The sequence below is a fragment of the Ochotona curzoniae genome, unplaced genomic scaffold (assembly GCF_017591425.1).
Source record: "Ochotona curzoniae isolate NIBS_2020 unplaced genomic scaffold, NIBS_Ocur_1.0 scaffold_1037, whole genome shotgun sequence".
NCBI lineage: Eukaryota > Metazoa > Chordata > Mammalia > Lagomorpha > Ochotonidae > Ochotona > Ochotona curzoniae.
In genome coordinates, this window is record NW_024467083.1 from 22877420 (window position 1) to 22896405 (window position 18986).

An 18986-nucleotide genomic window follows, 5' to 3' on the forward strand; every position below is an offset into this window, starting at 1 on the left:
CATGTCACCTGTACCAGGGGTAGGGACCATGAGGTAGTACAGATGACTAGTGCAAACCCATGCTCTGCCAATGTCAATTGGGTCACTCATTCATAAGCCAAAGAGTCAGGAACCCCCGTTGTTTTAGCCCAGCTCCTGAGGTTGGCATTCAAATTGTCTCCAGATATTAATATGGAGGTCTTGGGTTTCCATATTAGTTTTAAACATAGCTTTAAGCAGCCTAGAACTTTAAGTGTTTATCTATCCAATACAGTTATTCAATTAATGAATAAAAAGTCTAATGCCCAAATACAATCACTGCTAGTCAGAAATGGCTTCCATGACGGTGATTTTTTTTTTTCCCTGAAGGGTTTGAACTGTAAAAAGCCCGAGAGGTTACGGGAGATCCATTGTAAACAGCCCGACTCAGAAATGCAGGCTTTTTTAGTATGCAGGCAGCCGGTCAGGCCTGGCCATACATGTGGGACACAGAACTTCAGAGCGGATGCATCAAAGAGAAGTTTGTTTCCTCTCACTGAAGGCCATCCATTTGGAATAGAATTACTCACACATTAACCAAGTCAAAGTATTCTTGAATACCAGGGCTGTCTAAGACAGAAAATCCTGAATATGGAGACCAGGGATTGGAATGCTCAATAATTTGTCTCAATTGGATCCAGAAACTTGAGATATGGAGATGCTGTTTTGAGGGGTCTTGGTGTTCTTTGAGTTTAAGACAGACAGAATGAATAACAGAGTTTAGGAATAGGAAGGTGAAGAATCATGGTCTATGGAACAGCAGACAGAAATTGGCACATCTGAAGCCAGTTTTAAATGTGACCTAAAACTTAAAGTTAGTTGTCGGTAGAACTTTGAAACTCAGTGTTTGCTTTTCCTCCTCGCTTTTTTTTTTTTAAAGAAAGTTTCTCTTATTCGACTTTGGAATATAAAGAGCTCTTTCATAAACTGGATGGAGTTGGGATTAGTGCGACACAATCCCTGCTTTTCCGATGGCCAAACTCTTTAGGAGTAAGTGAGTGTACTGGGATGGATATGTTGGCAGGTAGTAGCAGAAAATTGTAATAAAAACTGTTCTTCAGACAAGAAATTGCCTTTTTTTTAAAAGCAGCAAGTGTAAGTACATAATAAGAATTCTGAATTTTGGGGCTGGCCCTGTGGCATACTGGATTAAGTCACCGCCTACAATGCTGGCATTCCATATAGGTACTAGTTTGTATCCTGGCTGCTTCACTTACAACCCCCTTCCTGCTAATGTGCCTGGGAAAGCAGCAGAGGATGGCCCAAGTGCTTGCATCCCTGCATCCTTGTGGGAGACCAGGAAGAATCTCTTGGCTCCTGGCTTTGGCCTGAGCCAGCCCCAGCCACTGTGGCCATTGTGGGAATGAACAGGCAGGTGAAGGATTGTTCTTTATCCTGGTCTCTCTCCCTTTCTCTCTGTGTAACTCTGTCTTTCAAATATATAAAATAAATATTTTTTTTAATAATTAACTCCCACTCTAATCCTATTGTTCTGTGTTGGGTTATTCACCCTCTCATCTATCCTAGTTACCTTTGTCTTACTTTTTAAGACAATTTCGTCTCAAGTTCTCTACTTCTGCAGCTACCCTCCTTTTACCTGCTGTATCTGCCTCGATAGTGCCTGGGTTTCTTTAGGTAGTTGCATTTTGCTTTTTCCTTTGGACGTTTCTCCCCATCACTTTCAGTTCTAGTGGTTGAGTCAGTCTGATGAGTGGCCTGCGACACAGGCTCAACTTAACCTGCTTCTTTAGGGCACGGGCATGTGTCTTGGTCTCTTCTGGGAGAACTCAGTTTCCACCCTACTTCATACTTTACTATACTGTTTGGATGAATATGTTAGATGTTTAGGTAATTTGTGTGAAAATGCATAGAAAGCTATAAGAGGCTTTTCAGACAAACCAAACAATTCCAGTACATAGAAAATTTAATTTGAAATAAAGTATTTCATCATTAAGAAGTTTCAATTTGGTGCCTTGGCAGTACAGGGCTAAGAAAATGTTTGGGGCTTCTCTCACAAAATTAGTTCAGAAAAACAAACAACCCAAAATTTATATATATATATGTGTATGTGCACACACATACATACACACACACGCTTACATACACACACAAATGTGTATACATATATTCAGATAACATTTGTATATATTCAACATATATGTATTCAAGATATATATATATTCAAGATATATAGGGGTTATAGATCTCTATATAGATAGGCCTGTATCTATATACTTACACACGCACATATTTATTTATCTGATCTCTGTGAATGTGCAAATATAAAATCTACTCGCATGCCGTGGTGGAATTCTAAACCTCTACCCATGGCACATATTCTGGAAAGTTCACTTCCAAGAGGGCCATGCTAATTATCTCTGGAATAGATCCTTACTCTCCCACTTAAAAATATTTTAAAAAATGAATTTATTTCTATTATTTTACTTTTCACTATTTTGGACTTCTTTAAGGTTACTCACTCCTAGAGGAAATGAAGCTCTCTTTTGTAGAACAGAGCTAATTCTGAGCTGGAAAGAACCTGAGTATTCGCTTGGGCCTAACCCAGCCTCCAGGGAGGCGGATGAACTAAAGCTATTAAGAGATGGACTGACTGTCCTTTACTTTACAGACTGCATTTGTCAGCTCTGGGGGCGGGGGGCACAAATATCTATTTCATGAAGTGATTTTTGTCTTTTAATTGTGTCTATAGACACAGTGAAGTAGCCATGCATCATTCAGTGTGTAGCGGTAACAAGCCTGGCGGAACAAGCAATGCGGTTCTCTGTGGGAGTGAGACACATGGAAGAGGCACACTTGGAGAGTTCCGAAGCCCCCCTACACATTCACTTTTGTGTGGTATTTTAAAATGCAATAAAAAAATCCAGGTTGTATTAAAATAACAGGTTACAAAGACTATTGATAAATACTCTCCTTTAGTTTCTAACTGTGGGTTTACGTGTTCAAAACCAAGTACTAAGAGAAAAAAATAAAACAAAGGTATACTTTCATGGAGGACTTGCACAGAAAGAACACATTGTAGTGTGTGTGTGTGTGTGTGTGTGTGTGTGATGTATGCAGAAAACGATTTTTGTTTCCTTAACCTGCATCTGTGCCATGCAAACAACTAAGATAATTTTTTTAACTTGGTCAAAAATTCTCATAATATAATACTTGAATTATTAAGTACTGTGTTTTAATTGTTTTGGGTGGCAAAAACTTCAGCTCTTATTCTACAAAGGAGAAATCCCTAGGTGAATAAATAGGAAAAATAGAAAAAAATCAGGAAAATATGTAAACTTGAGTTATGAGGTATTTCAGAGATACAATGCCAGGAAAAATTCTCTTTCTTGCAATTTGCAACTGCCAGATCTCTTGCTTTAGTTTTTCTGCTCTTCCATTTGGAGAAACAGAGAAGAATCTAAGGAAAAAAAAGCCCTTTGAGGATGTGAGGGTGGCAGTAGTTCAGATCAGATCCATAAAAGGAAAAATCAAAGCAATCAATATTTACATGTCTTTGTGTAAGACGACTCTGCCTGGGGTTCACTTGTGTGTGTGTGTGTGTGTGTGTGTGTGTGTGTGTGTGTGTGTGTGTGTAAGTCCAAAAAGCACTGACTCTTACAGGATACATGATTGTCTGAGTAAGTACTCTTTCCAGAGGGAGGTTTGTGTTTTTAAATACTAGGAAAGCATGACTTATTCAAATTAGATTTTCCATGCTGTATTTAGTTATGCAGATGTGTTTAGTTCTAAAACTATCATTGATTGTATTCTGGGAAGGGAGAGCATGTACATGGAAGCACCCTAGGAAACTACTACAGCAACTTGGACACAGGCAGTCCTGACTCTGCATCAGGTCTGCACGGCTGTAGCCTGTTGCTTGCACTGACTAGAAACCCCTGGATTCTCTGTATCTAACCTCCTATGGCTATGATCTGAGAAGCTGATGTGTTATCAACTTTCTTTGAATAACCAACTATTAAAAGTTTCTCAAGACTTTTTTTGGATTTTTTTTCCCTGCTAGTTAAAAAGGTTATTCTTCTTAGATAACAAGAATCAGAAATTCCCAGCAAACAAATCTTGTTGTGTGTAATGCATATACCAGAAACACTCAAATCACATGTGAATAGGCACTCAGTCAACACACATAGGAACTCACTCAAGGGGCAAATGGGTAAGAGCCAAACATACACACATGTGCAAATGTACAACAAACAGCAAATTCTTTTAGAACCTAACGTACTTTGAATTGTTAAAATGAGCTGGAAGACAGCCACGGTGACATGTAGTAGCAAGATTCCGGGTTGTGGCTTTTGTGTGGAAGTAGTGCTGTCATATCACATCTCGAGAGTTTCGTATCGCACAGCAGAGGACCATACTGAATATCATGCCAAAGATCTGAAACAGAGGGAGCCACTCGTTAGGGACCTGCAATGTGTGTGAACTCATCTCCAGCTCAACACACTGCCCAGGGAACTAACCCAAGTTAACAATTATAACCAATAATTATTCGTTAGAAATATCATTGGGGTGGGAGTGCCAGTGTGTCGCACTGAAATAAGCTACGCCTGTGTTACAGACATTGCATATCGGAGTGCTGAGTTAAGTCTTAGCTGTTCTGTTTCCAATCCAGCAACCTGCTAATGTGCTTGAGAAAACAGAATATGCTCTCAGTATCTGGGTCCCTGGGGGACATGGACAGAGTTCTGGGCTCCTTGCTCCAGCCTGGCCCAGTGCTCACTCCTGGGGGTCACTGGAGCCATTTGGGCCATTGTGCCATTGGGTCCATTTGGGGAGTGAACAAGCAGATCTCCATCCCCTACCCATGCCTTTCAAACAAAAAGAGATTATAAATGCTACTTTTCCATACATTGCTTGATGACAGCTACTGAGCAAAGGTGTCCATGTCAACTCTGCCTGGGGTTCACTTGCTACTCTTATGAACAAGTAACGGGGTTCTGATGTAAAAAAGGTGCTCTGTGTCCAACTTACAAAAAGGTTCTTACAGATGTGAAAGACCAATACAGTCCTGATTTGGGGATGTTACATTTCAGGTTAACCCTAGATATCTTTATATACATAAATGTTTTGAAAAATGTGTATAACAACTTTTTTAAATACACTTGTGGTATAAACACTTTTTTTTCCCCCTAAGTGTTAATTTACCCTTGTACCAGCAGTTAAACTACATGGTTCTATTTCAAGATGACATTTAAAAATTGTTCTATTGCAACAGCAGCAAAAACATAATTCTGCAATTACAAAAAAGAGATAAACTGGAATTTATAATTTATTTCATGTTTACAAGTATGATTCTGAAATAAGTACTACTAAGCAACTGCCATGTAAACTTTGGGCTTAAGCATGCCCACAAACACACATGCGCATGCTTTTGCAGTTGTGGGAAGATTCACAAGTTACATTCCTTTAGGAGACAACTAGGGATAAAAACTAAAGTACTCATCGTTCTATGACGCAGGCAGAAAAACAGTGAATGAACTGGGGTTAAAATAGGACTCCTCTGCTTGGCACCCAAAGCAGATGCTATGCTGCAGCAAACTGGGAATAACTTCAAGCTTAGCCTGCTGTGTTCTTTAGGATTGATGTCATCACAAGGATTTCAGAAGGGGGACATGTTGACACGGTTAAGTGCATTTTGGTGACATTGTGCTAAGTTGAGTCCCTTGCAAGCTCTGTTAGTGAACAAGCCTTCATCAATGTGAGTTTTACCATAACTGCCTGGCTCTCTCATTTTATCCTGAGAAGTCAGATTGCGATCTGCAAATCCCAGCATCAACAAAGGCATGAATGACCAACTGTTTTGAATGGGCAAGGGGAGACTTGTAAGGCTGGAGCCAGGAGCAGGATTTTAGGCTTCTGCCTAACAGACCTCAGTCCTGGTGTGTAACAGGAGAGACACCTAATGGACATTTGGGTCACTGATTATACAGTGCAACTCTCACCTTAAAAAGAAAAGGGTGAGTGAGGGCGCTGATGTGGAATGATCACCCTCATTCTGGCTGCACCCCTGTCTCGGCCTGCTGCTGTCAGAGGTTAGGTGGGATGGCCTCCAGGCTGCTCATTCGCTGAGATTGTAGGGATTGATTTGATGTCTCTATTGCGCAGAATGTTTTCAGACCTCTTGCCCCAGGATTGTTCTTGGGAGTCTCTGAGTTGTAATTGGCTGAACACCCAAGCAGGTGGGGGGATAACTCGAATGTGTTCATAGAGTTGGTTATTCTCAGCAGAACATTCATAGCCACTGCCTTACCCCTTTGCTTTAAATACAGAAAAGGGTTCTGATCACTTCTTAGCAGGTCTTCATGATCCCTGTCTTGCCTGTCCAATTGCTCTTCCACCTTATACCAGAGCCCCTGCCAATGCTCAGAGGTTCCTGCTCCTTGAAGACGGAGGCCAGTCCCCCAAAAGGGCACAGAGGGCTCTCAGTCACGTGGACCTGTGGCCCTCCCCAGCATCATCACCAGCTACCTGGCCATACTCTTTTGCTGCTTTCACTTCTTCCTCCACACTCTTCCTTTGTGTTTTAGAAGTGGGGATTCCCCTGCAGGTGCCTGGACGCCCCTTGCTACACACCTTCTCATATGCTAGTTCCTTTGACTGAATTCTGGGTGTAGGAACAGAGCTGGCATTCACTGAGTAGTGTATGTGCCACACACACTCACAGGAATAAATTCATGTAATATTTCCTGAGTAATACCCAGTTTATTTTGTTTTAAGGTTTACTTTCTTGTCTTGAAAGGCAGAGCAACACACACGCGGGTGTACACACACGCACACACACACAAACATCATCCATCTGCTGGTTCATTCTCCAAATACCTGCAACAGCCAGGACTGGCCAGGCTGAAGCCAGGAGCCAGGTCCTCCATCTGGATGGGTGTAAGATGGGTGGCAGGGCCCAAGCACTTGGGCCATCATGTGTTGCCTTCTGGTCTGCGTTAGCAGGAAGCTGGATCAGGGCAGAGGACTCAGGACTTGGCACTCCAACACAGAATGCAGATGTCCCAAGCAGTGGCTTAAAAATGCAGCCACAACAATGCCCACCCCTGTAGTGTCTCATCTGATCTTTACAATGATCCTATCAGGTTGGTATATTAAAATCTCCATTTTCCACAGGAATTGAAGCCTGAAGAAGCTAGGAAAGTTTCCTACAATCTTAGGGCTGGTGAGTAGTAGAACCATGAGTTGAATCCAAAGCAGGTGATGCCACAGCTTGCCACATTCATCAACATGTTGTGAGACCTCTTCAATCGACAGGTGAGATTGATTAACCTTGTATCCTGTTATTTTAAATGTCTAGCTGTGGGAAGAGATTCAGAGTCGAAAAACAACCATCTAGATTAAAATTGGTGGTGTTAGACTGGGAAGTCATTTCAATAACCAACTCAAGGCCATAATTCAGTAAAATTAAACCTTTGGATTACATTTTAGAGAACTAAGTATTGATATATTTAACTAGATTTGCTCTTAGAAAATGTGCTGTGGACAAATGACTTGGTCATTCCTGAGAATTCACTTCACTCTTGGAGAAACAAAATGAATAGGCTCAAGACATCTCAGAGAGTAAAAAAGGTTATATTCTGAAATTTGCTCACCGTGAGTCCTGCAATTCCAATGCCAACAATTCCAATGAGCTGAAGCTTTATGCTGATTATGGTTTCAATTTCGTCAATGCAATTCTGTTTTTGGGGAAAAACAGATAACAAATAAGAAAATGTGTGAATCATAACCCTGATCCAATCCTTTTCATTCTTTTCAGATCATCCTTGGGTTAAGCCATGTTAGCTTCTGTTCATATGTAAACCATTCCCTTTGGACAATACCATCCTGACAGCCTTAAAGCAAAGGCATGGTTTGGGAGAAAAAAATAATCCTTTCCTTTTGTTAGGATATGCCTATTTAGGCCAGTGGTTTCTTCAGAACAGTGAAATCTGGTTGGAAGAAATAAGCTATTGCTGTGGAATCTGGGGCATTTACAAAGAAAAATAAGTATAATATCCTTAAATAACAAGTGTTCATTTTGTACTGTCACTGGTAGTTTGAAAAGCTTTCTATGTACTTGATCCATTTAGTAGGCAAAGTAGACAGCTGAAAGCCTGTACAGAAGACCATTCTCTTCTTTGGTTGCTGGGCCGGACTGCCTGGGTCCCTGTCCTTGCGTCCACAAAAGGGCAGTGGGGGAGGGGCGATATTGGACAGAGAGCAGAACAGGTACCCTAGAGCCACCATTGGTTTCTTGAACTTCAGAAGCTTCTACTTGGGCCCCTCTTAAATGAAGGTGTGCTCCCATTCAACTGTGCTGGTCAGGTCCTGTCAACAGGCAGCTCAATCTGACAGTGATGGAAGCTGCAGCAAACACTGTGTTCTCGAGTCTCCAAAACTCATTATCATTCATTCCCTCAACAGTCAGTTCCTGCACCAGACACTGGAATGGGGTTGTGGAGGTACAGACAGAAGACAGGGCTTCTTCAGCACCCGGGTCACTCGTGTTTTGAGAGTGACACAGACTCACACACCATTATGATAATACACTCTCATTCAAGTTTGAGAATCTTAACTCATTGGGGAAAATGGGAATTGACAGCTTTTTATGCAGCAATGGTCATAGTGTCGTAAGAACAAAATGTTGAAAGATCATCAACATGTGGCAGCAGGAGATTGCTTAAAGAAACAGCGACCTTCCAGTTTCTGGTAGCAACTGTTCCAGCCTTCCTGCGTAGATGCAGAGATGCCTTGTCTTAGGGAATGAACTATGAAGGGAACTAGTGGCACCACGCCTGACGCCTTTTCCTCCCCCAGCAGCTACAGGGGTGCCGTTCTCCATGCTCTTCCAGGTCTCCTTCCTCTCATTTTCTCAGAAGCCTGTACTGCCAATCACCTTGTCCCGTCCAACTCCATCATCATTACCACCACTCATCAATGGACATGGTACTCAAGTTCTTTAAACTAACACGAACCAAACAACCCCTGCACTGAAAGTTCTTCGAAACTGTGATTCTTGGTTGCCAAACGTTTTGTGACATGGGTGGACCATAATTTATTTTAAGCAATCTCCTACTGTTACATGTTAATGATCAATATTTTGTTCTTAAAAATAATATTTTAGACAGCATGATTGTACACAAATCTCGGTTCACATTTCTGATTCCTTCTCCTTAGAATAAATTCAGAAAAGCAGACTTTCTGGATCACAGGTCATGGCCTGACATGCTCTAGTCTGGCCCAGCCACGCTGATCTTTAAGATGATTGCACTGATTTCTCTGAACATGCTTACTCTCACGTTCTGTTAATAACAGCATATGGTTATTACGGCACAGAACACTTGGTCACTCTCACAGGTTCAACAGGTGTGGCCTCTTCACTTTAATTGGCTGCTAACTCTTAAGACTAACTTTACCTACAATTTTAATGTGCTTGATGATAATTTGGATTTTGTCTTTTATGAACTGCCTTTTCATATTCAGGACTGAGACCAAATTGCTTGAAAGGCAGCCTTTTTACTTTCCTGTCTCATTTCCTGCAGCCTGAGCTCTGGCCTCACTCCCTTCCTCACACCCCTCACCAATGACTCCTTAAAGGCTGCATCCTGCCAGACTTCCAGCAGTTATTTCAGTAGGCCTTCTTGGGCTTTTACCACCTAAACCATCCCTTTTTCTGCCCCTGTGCTATTGCTCATGCTGTCCCTCTATGCAGACTGTCCCCCCTTCTCAACCCTGCCCCAGCCTGCCCTCTTGCCCATTGCTGGAGAAATTAATTTCCATGCTTGAAGATTTCATGGAGGCATCTTCAACTTCAGCCAAGCCCTTCACCAGTTCCCCCAGCTTCTGACCTCTCTGGGGGCGCTTCCTCTCTGCTCTTTCACAGCTCCATGCACACCTCTATTCTTGCACTCTGTGTATTGCTGTATCTGCCTCTTGCATCAGACTTCACAGTCCCAGGGATTAAGAACTTCCCATTCATCTTTGTATCCACAGTGCATGCCATGGGCAGGTAGCCAGAAAATCCTGAGCTATTCTTGGTGGCAACACCTGGCCCTGGTCACCACTTCCTGCTTCTTCTCTTGCATTGCTGTCTTTTCCACTTTCCTTACTTTTCACCTCTTCTGCCTACCCTTAAATGTCATGTTCTATTCTTGGTCTTCTTTCTTTCCAGATCAAATAGGTCAATTCATCTGTATAACCTTAAGATTCCTTCTATTCTTTGTATGTGATTTGTCCCCCACAGTTCCCTATGTTACAAGTCCAGTCCTTCGTGTGGTGACATTAAGAAGCAGGGGAGCCATTAAGAGGTGGGAGTTCACTAGGTCATGGTGGGGATTGTTGAAGAGCCTGACCCAGGCCTGTGGGATCCCAGCTGTCATTGGATTTCTGCTGGTCACTGACCTTTCCCTATCACATGGACTCCCCCCACTGTGGTGCTACCTGCCATGAGGTCCTCACTGGAGCTAAGCGAATGCTGGCTCCACACCCTTGAACATCTAGAACTGTGAGCTAAGTAGACGTCTTCCCATTCGGAAGTGCCCTGCCTCAGAAATTCTGTTAAAGTGATGGAAAAGTGACACAATTCCCACAAACTACTGACACTCAAACCTCTCTCCTGAGTCACAAACCATATTTTCCAAAAATGCCTATTAGCTATTTCCACAGGCTCTCAAAGTCACCATGTCAAACACAGTGCTCATTTTGTTTTCCGTAATGGCTCTGTCTCCTTTCCTCTTCCAATGAATAAATGGCACCATCAACTATGTAAGTGGTGCAGCTGAAACACAGCAGTGAAATCCCCCTGCTTGGGTATCTAACTGGTCCGTGGCATTGTAGACCTCCCTTTAGACAAGGCCTCTCTTCCCCATTCCTGACACCTGTTGCAAGTTATACCAGTTAATGTCTTGTGGCAGACAACAAGGATAAGTCTCTCTGATTTGTTTTCCTATGTTTAAACCATTCATTTCCTCTCAATTGTCCATACTACTCCTGGACAAACTGGTCAAGTGAAAATCCTACCCTGGATTCTACTTCCCACAGCTCCCCAGGTGAGCACCAGGAAACCAGGCGTGACTGCCGAGGATAGTGCTGTCTTGTTCATTTCCAACAAGGTGTTCAGTGGGAGACTCAGGACGCAAGGGGGCACTAAAATCTCACCCAACCCTTTGCAGTCAGCTGCTGGGGAGCATCTTGGATGGCCTCCAGTCTCATATTTCCCTCTTGTCTCATGTTTTGTCTGTGCTTTCCCCTGACTAATCCCCTGCAGGCAAGTAGCAAAGGTCACTAATAATCTGCAAAGACACAAATCTAGCAGGCCATTTGTAGCTTGCATTTACTGGCACTCTGGCTAGCATTGGCTTTGCAGGCAATCCAGCTTCTCTCTTAGCTTCTACGTCAGCAGCATCTTGGGACTCTCCCTGGCTCTGACGCCTTCTTCATAGGCTCCTGTTCTGGCTTCTTTTCTTCAGCTGACCCCTAAAGTGAGAGACCTTACTCTTTCTTCAATTTACCCACTCTGACTGGGAGATCTCATGTACTCCCATGGGCTCTAGTGTTATTACCAACACACAGGGACTCATACATCTGTGTCTTTATCACAGGTGCACAGGCATCTGTGAAACCCACAGACACCTACAGCAGAAACCGGATTACACAGAGAGACAGGCATTCACTTCATTTTCTACCTTAGGGAGAGGAGTCTGCTCATTTGATCTGGTCACCCCAGCAGGAATGTGGAACTCTTAGCTTCTGCCCCCTCTCTCTCGCCTTAAAAGCAGTCACCAGTTTTGTTGTTCTACTTTCCAAGCATCTCTTGAGCTCATTGCTTATTCTGTATCTACCTGCTCTGGGTGAGCTGTCTTAGTCCTTCATCCTCTCTCACAGGGTAGTCTTAAGTGCCACCTGAGTGCTCTGCCTGTGTTGGGCTCCAACCTCCTCCTGTTCTAACTCTGGCCCCACGAGTCCAGATACTCTTTCTGTAGTGCAACAAGGATTATGTTCAGCAAGCCTCCAGTTGCTAAACCATGCCTTTGCTGACCTCTCCCAGAACATCACTCACCATTCTCTATGTCCTTGTTTTCTTGCAGCTTTGTACTGCCAGCATGTTGCTTTCTGGGTCTGCAGTGATTTCCCTTGTTAAAACTCAGCTGAAGGACACTGTCTCCTGAAGAGTTTTCCTAATTCCTCTGTTTCTACCATGCCCTGGGAAGAATTCTTGCACATCCTCGTTGCCCTTGACCTGTCGACAAGGCTGCTGAGGCAAGGGTCCCTGTCTTTAGTATGATGCCTAACACAGCACTTTGTACATGACACACTCACGTGCATTAAGTCTTATGGAGGGGTGACATTGCTCAGCACGCACCCTCCCCAACCCTGGCCATAGTCACACACTAAGCAGGTGACATCTACTGGCAATTCTGCTAACGTCACTCCCCAGGGTACCAGGAGACCACGATGAAGCCTTGCTTTGCTTGTTTTACATGGAGTAAAGCAAACCACAGTAGCCAGTGGGCAGAGGGGACCCCCAGAACCCATCCCTTGGAGGCAGAAGCTGAGTCTCCCATCTGCAGGGGGTCCAAAAGCACCTCCCAGCCCAGGTAGGATCAGCACCCCAGTCAAAGCTCACCTTGTGGCCAGGAAGCTCCTTTGGGCATGTGGGCTGTACCTGCTCAGAGCTTTCTTTTCCACAGCACTGAAACTAGAGAGGCAGAAAAGAAAATTTTAGGGTGCAAGAGGGTGAAGCATGAGCTCCGTGGCTGAGCAGCGCCCTCCGCAGCACCAGGGCTGCCGAGGTGGCAAAGCAACCACGAGGTCCAGGCCCTGCAACACCAGCTGCTATTTCTAGAAAGAGAGCAAAGGGCCACACAAATGGGCAAAACAAGAACATGGCTCTTCCAGAGCCATCTGAGTTTAATGATAGGAAATGACTCAAGGCAATCCAAACAAGGCCAGGAGCTAATTGACAGTGTCTTTGTGAATTGCTGTTTTTTAGCTAACAGTTGGGGCCTCTGGATGGCCTCTTTCCGACTGGGAATGACTGAAGCTGCTGAGGAGCTGGCAGTTCATGAGGCTGGGGCTGGGCTCATAAACTGCCAGCAGTCTGGGAGGGATGGGAGAAGTAAAGTCCCGACCTGAAGCCTGGCCAGGAAACAGGTGCCTGTCTCCGGATGTGACACACAGAACCTGTGTGCCACCTGCCGTCCTTGGAGTAGCTGGGGCCATTTACGGTGGGAGCCTTCCAAGATGCACTGTCCCCAAGAAGAATGAGGAGGTACCTGAAGACACTAGACCCAGGAGTTACCAGCTGTAGAAATCAGAGTGACTAGGGCAGTACCCATGGCCCTGTAAGCCTCCTGTAATGAACCACATGTGACTCTGCTCCACTGATAGCATGCTCCCTCAGAATGTTCTGGAAGGGAGAGGAGCTCTTTTCTGTGCCTCCTTCCTTTTACACATGGGATAGCAGAGTGGGTATTGGGGGCGGGGGCAAGGATCTGTCCTAGATCCCGCAGCTGGTAGGTGGCACAGCTGCAGGGACAAACTGGCTTCCGTGGTTGAAAGGTCCCTATGCCAAAATATTGTCTTCTGAGAGAGCCTAGGATTTATGTGGGCTGCCTTCTTTGTGTTTTGTGCACATGACCTGACCTGTGCTTGTGTTCTAGAAACAGCATATACCACGTCTCTGCTTAGAGCTGGCAGAGGGCGCGGATGCTCGTGTTTGCTGAACACATTTTCATTATCAGTGCAGGCAGTTAGTGAGATGGATCAGACGTCATCTTGAGAAGGTATGATTTTCCAGAAAGAAGCAGAGTTACTCACTGTTGAGTGGAAGGTCATGAGCGTGCCATTCCCCCTTGCCCTGTCTCTCAGGTAATCATTATAGGCCTCTTCATACATGGTCTGAACGTGTCGGATGGCCTGAAGACATACAGGAGATGGAGAATCCAGTGAGTGGAAGGTTTCCACTGCCTCCACAAAGGAAAATCTCCTCTTCCGTATTTTCAAAAACAATGCCTTTCAAAGGTTTATCTACATTTTATGCTAATTATGCATGGGTGGAGTCAAGAGCAGAGCCCAGTTCCTAAGATACTTTGGAGGATGGAAGGACACACCAGGCAAGATCATTTTTATGGATGTGCCAGATGTACTAGAGTGCAGGTTCCCTAAGCTGCTGGGGCTTCTGCATCAGTTGAGCCTGAATCCTTCGTTCCCCTCAAACGATTCTGAGGCACAACCAGGGTTGGAACCTATGCAATCTTTGTACCTCACTGGCAAGAAGGACTCAAGTCACCTTGTGACAAGGCTTTTTAAAAGATCATATTCATGATCAGGGTCGGCATGTCGGCTGAGCAGGCTAGTCCTCTGTCTATAGCGCCAGCATCTCACATGGGTGCCAGCTCTAGTCCTGCTTACTCCCCTCCAGATCCAGTTCTCCAGTTCCCTGCTTATGGATTGGGAAGGCAGAGGATGGCTCAAGTCCTTGGGTCCTGGTGTGTGGAAGACCTGGAGGAAGCTCCTGGTTTTGGATTGGTTTAGCTCTGGCTATTGTGGTCATTTTGGGAGTGAACCAGTGAAAGGAAGATCTCTCTGTCCCTCCATAAAGGTGTCTTTCAATGAAAATAAATAAATCTTGTTTTTTAAAAAGGTGCTCATTACCAAGGAAATGTTTTCTTATTGAGATATCATATAAAGTTTAGAGAATGCTTTTTCTGGTATTAGGACACGTGACCCCTCCCCCCAATCCGTAGACATCTCAAAAGGTCCTAAGATCACGAATATCACCAACTACTTCAGAAAACTTTCAAGTGAGTTGACACTGACTTATTCTACGTGTTTATCATATTTCCATCTAAAGTACATTCATGGCACACGAATGCCTGTGAGATGGAGTTAGCTTAAGGTTCCATTCACCTCCCTCTCCCTTTCCTTTGCTCTCTGCCCACAATGTGTACTCCCCCTGTTAATAGCCACTTCTCTGGGACTCCTTCCATTGTCCTGTCCTGCACATCTGGAGCTGGGCAGCAGACTGAAACCTCCTCTTCACTAGCAGACAGCAGGTCAGGATTCACTCTCTGAGGCCTCTGCTGTGGCCAACCATTAACAATAAACTAAGGCTGAATGAGAACAATGAGGGATTTCATGGCTTTCTCATGTATCTGTCACCAAACCCCTACCTTGTTTCTCAAACTGGGGAGCATCTTAAACTAGAGATCTATTTAAAACTAGCATGGACCACTTGATAAATTTAATGAAATTTATGAACAATTTCCCCAGAAAGATTAAAGCGTGCACTTTCATACACACAAGCTCTACATGCACATGACAGTGAATGTAAAAGTTCTGCTTCCCCCATGAGTTAAGGGTCACTTGGTTTTGTAATAACATTACAGGTACTGATATTCCCATATGCTTTGACATGAGAAGAAATGCTTTAATCAGAAAACATTAGAAATAATTGTTACTTACTACACCCTTGCCTATGAAAGCGAACACTCCAGTAGTTACTTCAGCAGCAAATATCACTAGTAGGCAGGTGAAAAACTGTAGAGGAGAGAAAATACTAATTTCACTCATTTAATACCTTTTCAATGTATTTAATGTGTTTGGTCTTTGAATGTGAGTTCCACTGGAAAACAGCAGTCAAGGCTATTATTCTGAATTGATACAGCAGGGAGCATTTGTCATTTGTCCCTTGTTGTCCTTTAGGTGACAGCTGGGTCACTTTAATGCAATGTAGTCATTCAGACATTATTTATTGAGCAATTTATTCTGTGTCAGTTACTCTGGGTGCTGGGATAAGAGTCCCAGGCCACTGCTGACAATGACTGTATTTTGGAATTGGATTTGGACACATGAGTAAAGGCACGTGAGCAAGGCTTTTAGATAGCGCAATGGAAGTCTCACCAGCTAGAACAGTTACTGGCCTCTAAATGCTCAATCCATCCCTGACAAAGAGGAAGAATTCTTGAAAGATACAAAATAAGGCCAGGAGATAGAGAGGAGAGGCACTGACGAGGCCCAGGCTTGGGTAAGGGTGGGCCTTGAGACCCTGGGACATCATGGTCTGGGATGCTGTGTGTGTGTGTGGTGTCTTGCTGCATCGGTTTCTGTTGGTTTTTCTCTGACAAAACTAAGTGATCAAGTGATAAATGAGACAGACAGATGCTAAGCAGTTGGGAGAAGAAAAGAAGAGAAGGAAGAAGGATTACTGTAGAAACAAGTTACAGATTGTTCAGAGCAAGGGATCAGAAGCAGTAGGTAAAGCTACAGGACCCAAAGCCTGCAGTGAGGAAGGAGACAGGGAGGCTGCCTCACAAAACCGTGCCTACTGGCCCCAAGTGCCCACCCATCATCCACCCCAGAGAAACACAGGGCTTCTCAAGCCTTGCTCCTCTTCTTCCTTCTTTCTCTTTGGCTTCCATTGGCAGTTAGCATAAGTGACTTTTGTTTTTTTCTTAAGCAGAAGTCTGAAAATTGCCCCAAAGAGGGATGCTTAAATTATTGGTTTAAGACAGAAAAATTTCTCATTTAAAACATTTCTAAAATTTTAAAAATTGTTATTGATAGAGAGCAGATTTCATGTGTCTCAGGTACAGTTCTAAGAAGATAACCATATAAGCTTGGAATTCTTTGAGTTGCCTCTCAAGCACTTAGTGCAATTTCCTTCCAGCACATCTTTACATGAATGACCTCCGGTTTCAAATTTCCCACGGGAGGCGGGGACACAGATCACAGTCTCCATATGGAAGTGATGAAAACAGATGGAGTAATGCCATGGTCCCAGGTTAAGAGTTGGGGGTTCAGAGGGCAAGCTACGGGCCAGGTGTTCAAACCCTCTTCAGATCAAATCCCTTTCTTCTTCCCCAACCCACTTCTTGTTCCCCGGGCCCCACTTACTGATCCCAGCACACACTGTGATTCCCGCATGGCTCCGCAACATCCAAAGAACCCCACAGCCATCATCAGGGCGCCGGCTCCAACCAGCACATACAGGCCTGCAGGAAAGGGATCAAGGGGAAACCATTCAGAGCCCAGCTGAGCAAATGCCAGCACCACCAGCCTCATGTCCTTTATTGCCATGTGGGTCAGCAATGTCATAGGAAGTGCTTGGTGGGTGCTTGCTGAGTGCCTCATACGCCCCCACCCCAAGGTCTTACACCTGTACATACAGACCCTATTAGCTAGAGGATAGCCAAGGCAGGAGCTATTCAAGTCACGTAGGCTACAAGGACTGGGGACAACATCTGTCATCCTCCCAGAAGTTCAGGCAATCTTGTCACGCCAGGGGCTTTCAAGTGTCCTTGCAAAGAGGGTGGTGTCATCATTCACCTGCAGTTTCAGAAACAGCCCATGTATGGTCAGGAGCCAAAACCTGGAACACAGTGCCAGCCCTTTCTTCTGACCTCTCAGGCCTCTCACTGCGCTCTGAAGTCAGTGGCTGTCAGGACCTCTGAGAAGTGTTGAGGGCACAAGCAGAGCAAGAGGAGTGGGGCTCCTGTCAGTCCAGGCACAGGTGGGGAAGCTGGGAGTGGGCGGACAGAGAGGGAGGCTGAGAGAGGGGCAAAGGTCACACTAAGAAGACACAATTTTCAGCTGAATTTTCACCTGCAGGGGACAATGCTATGGAATTTGGGCACACAGGAGGTGGTCAGGGCTACATGTGAGCAGCCAGTGAGGGCAGGAGAGATGGCACCATCCACCAGGGCACTTTCGTTACTGCGGTCTGAGAGCCTTTGTTTAGCCGGTGTTCTAAGCACCTGGGCCAGGTTTAGTGATTCAATCTTCAGAACAACTCAGTGATGTAGGGACTCTTATTGTCCCTAGTTCTCTGACAGAAAAACTGGACCAGCAATGGCCCTTGATAGTCCCCAAGGGCACAGCACTGGGACTGGGCAGAGCTGAAGGCGCATAGGCATGGGCCTCAGACGCTGGAGCCCCTCCTCGCCTTGACTCCGTCCGGCTTCTCTGCAGCAGTTGCAGCCCTAAACACGGGTGGGAATTCCATCTGTTCCCTAAGTCAAAGCCCAGAACACTTGTTCTCCCAGAGGAAGAAGGGGACAGACAGGCTGGGACTCTGGCTGTGCCGAGAGAACTTAAGCCCAGACTTGTCTTGTTTCCGCCTCAGATCCAAAGATAAGTGAGAACACAATGCAGGCCCTGGCACCTGACTGGTTTGGAATGGAGCTAACAGCTTCCAGTTTATATTTTGCATTTTACTCCTATGAGTCACCTGGAAACCATTGCCCCTGGCTGGGGAGCTGGGAGGGCGAGGGCTGGTGTCCTCCTCCTCCACCCTCACCCAGTGGCAGGGAAGCCCTGAGCTCGGCACTCAGGGTGCTTCCTGGGGCTTCCCTGGCTTGCTGGCAGTGCTTGGGGGACAGACAGGTCCAGGCCAGGCTGCTTGGCTTCCTGCAGTGCCTAGGGCTCTCACGGGGAACTTTCTCGGGCTTGGGTGAAGCCCTGTGCTCTTTGGCCCAAGGGAAGTTATTTATTTCCTGTTCTTCAGCTCCTTCCTCCCTTTCCCTTTTCTCTAAAAGAACTGCACATTAATGATAAGTGTTGGCCCCACAGCTAAAACACCTTATTGTTTTCAAAAATATCTTTATTTTTCAAAGCTCTTTCAGACCTATCACCTCCATCACCTCCTGGTTCCTTGGTGGAGTAAGCCAAAGAAGTGTTTTTGGTATTCAAGGAGAGGGCAGAGGCAAGGGGACTGCAGGGTGGACCCTGTGGCCTAAGGGTCGATTCCTGTTCCACACTCCTCGCAGGGGAGAGGAGAGAAAATTCTGAAAGTGGCAAACCTCTCTGGACCTGCTGAATCCTGTTCAAGATGGGATCCTAACACACTGCACAGCATAAGGTCTTTTAATGGCCTGTCCCTCCCAGTGTAGCTGCTGAACCACCTGCAGCCACAGTTTAATTCCAAGATGGGTTCTGTGGAGCTGTCTGCCTCCCATAGCAGCACATGT

At 45.0% G+C, this 18986-nt stretch overlaps 1 protein-coding gene across 3 annotated transcripts in view; it reads right to left on the reverse strand.

Annotated features, from left to right (window-relative positions):
- Window positions 1-1929: 1929 nt before the first annotated feature.
- TSPAN2 (tetraspanin 2) overlaps window positions 1930-18986 on the reverse strand; it is a 42351-nt gene continuing 25294 nt past the window's right edge. Inside the window, exons 3-8 of one of the 3 annotated variants that reach the window (XM_040998907.1) lie at window positions 16915-17012; window positions 15484-15558; window positions 13837-13935; window positions 12644-12715; window positions 7632-7715; window positions 1930-4413 (exon numbers count right to left, since the gene is read on the reverse strand). In XM_040998907.1, coding sequence (XP_040854841.1) covers window positions 4348-4413; window positions 7632-7715; window positions 12644-12715; window positions 13837-13935; window positions 15484-15558; window positions 16915-17012 — 494 coding nt within the window. In that variant the 3' untranslated portion in view covers window positions 1930-4347. The remainder of the gene's footprint in view (window positions 4414-7631; window positions 7716-12643; window positions 12716-13836; window positions 13936-15483; window positions 15559-16914; window positions 17013-18986) is intronic. The other 2 variants (XM_040998909.1, XM_040998908.1) reach the window with 2 other exon arrangements.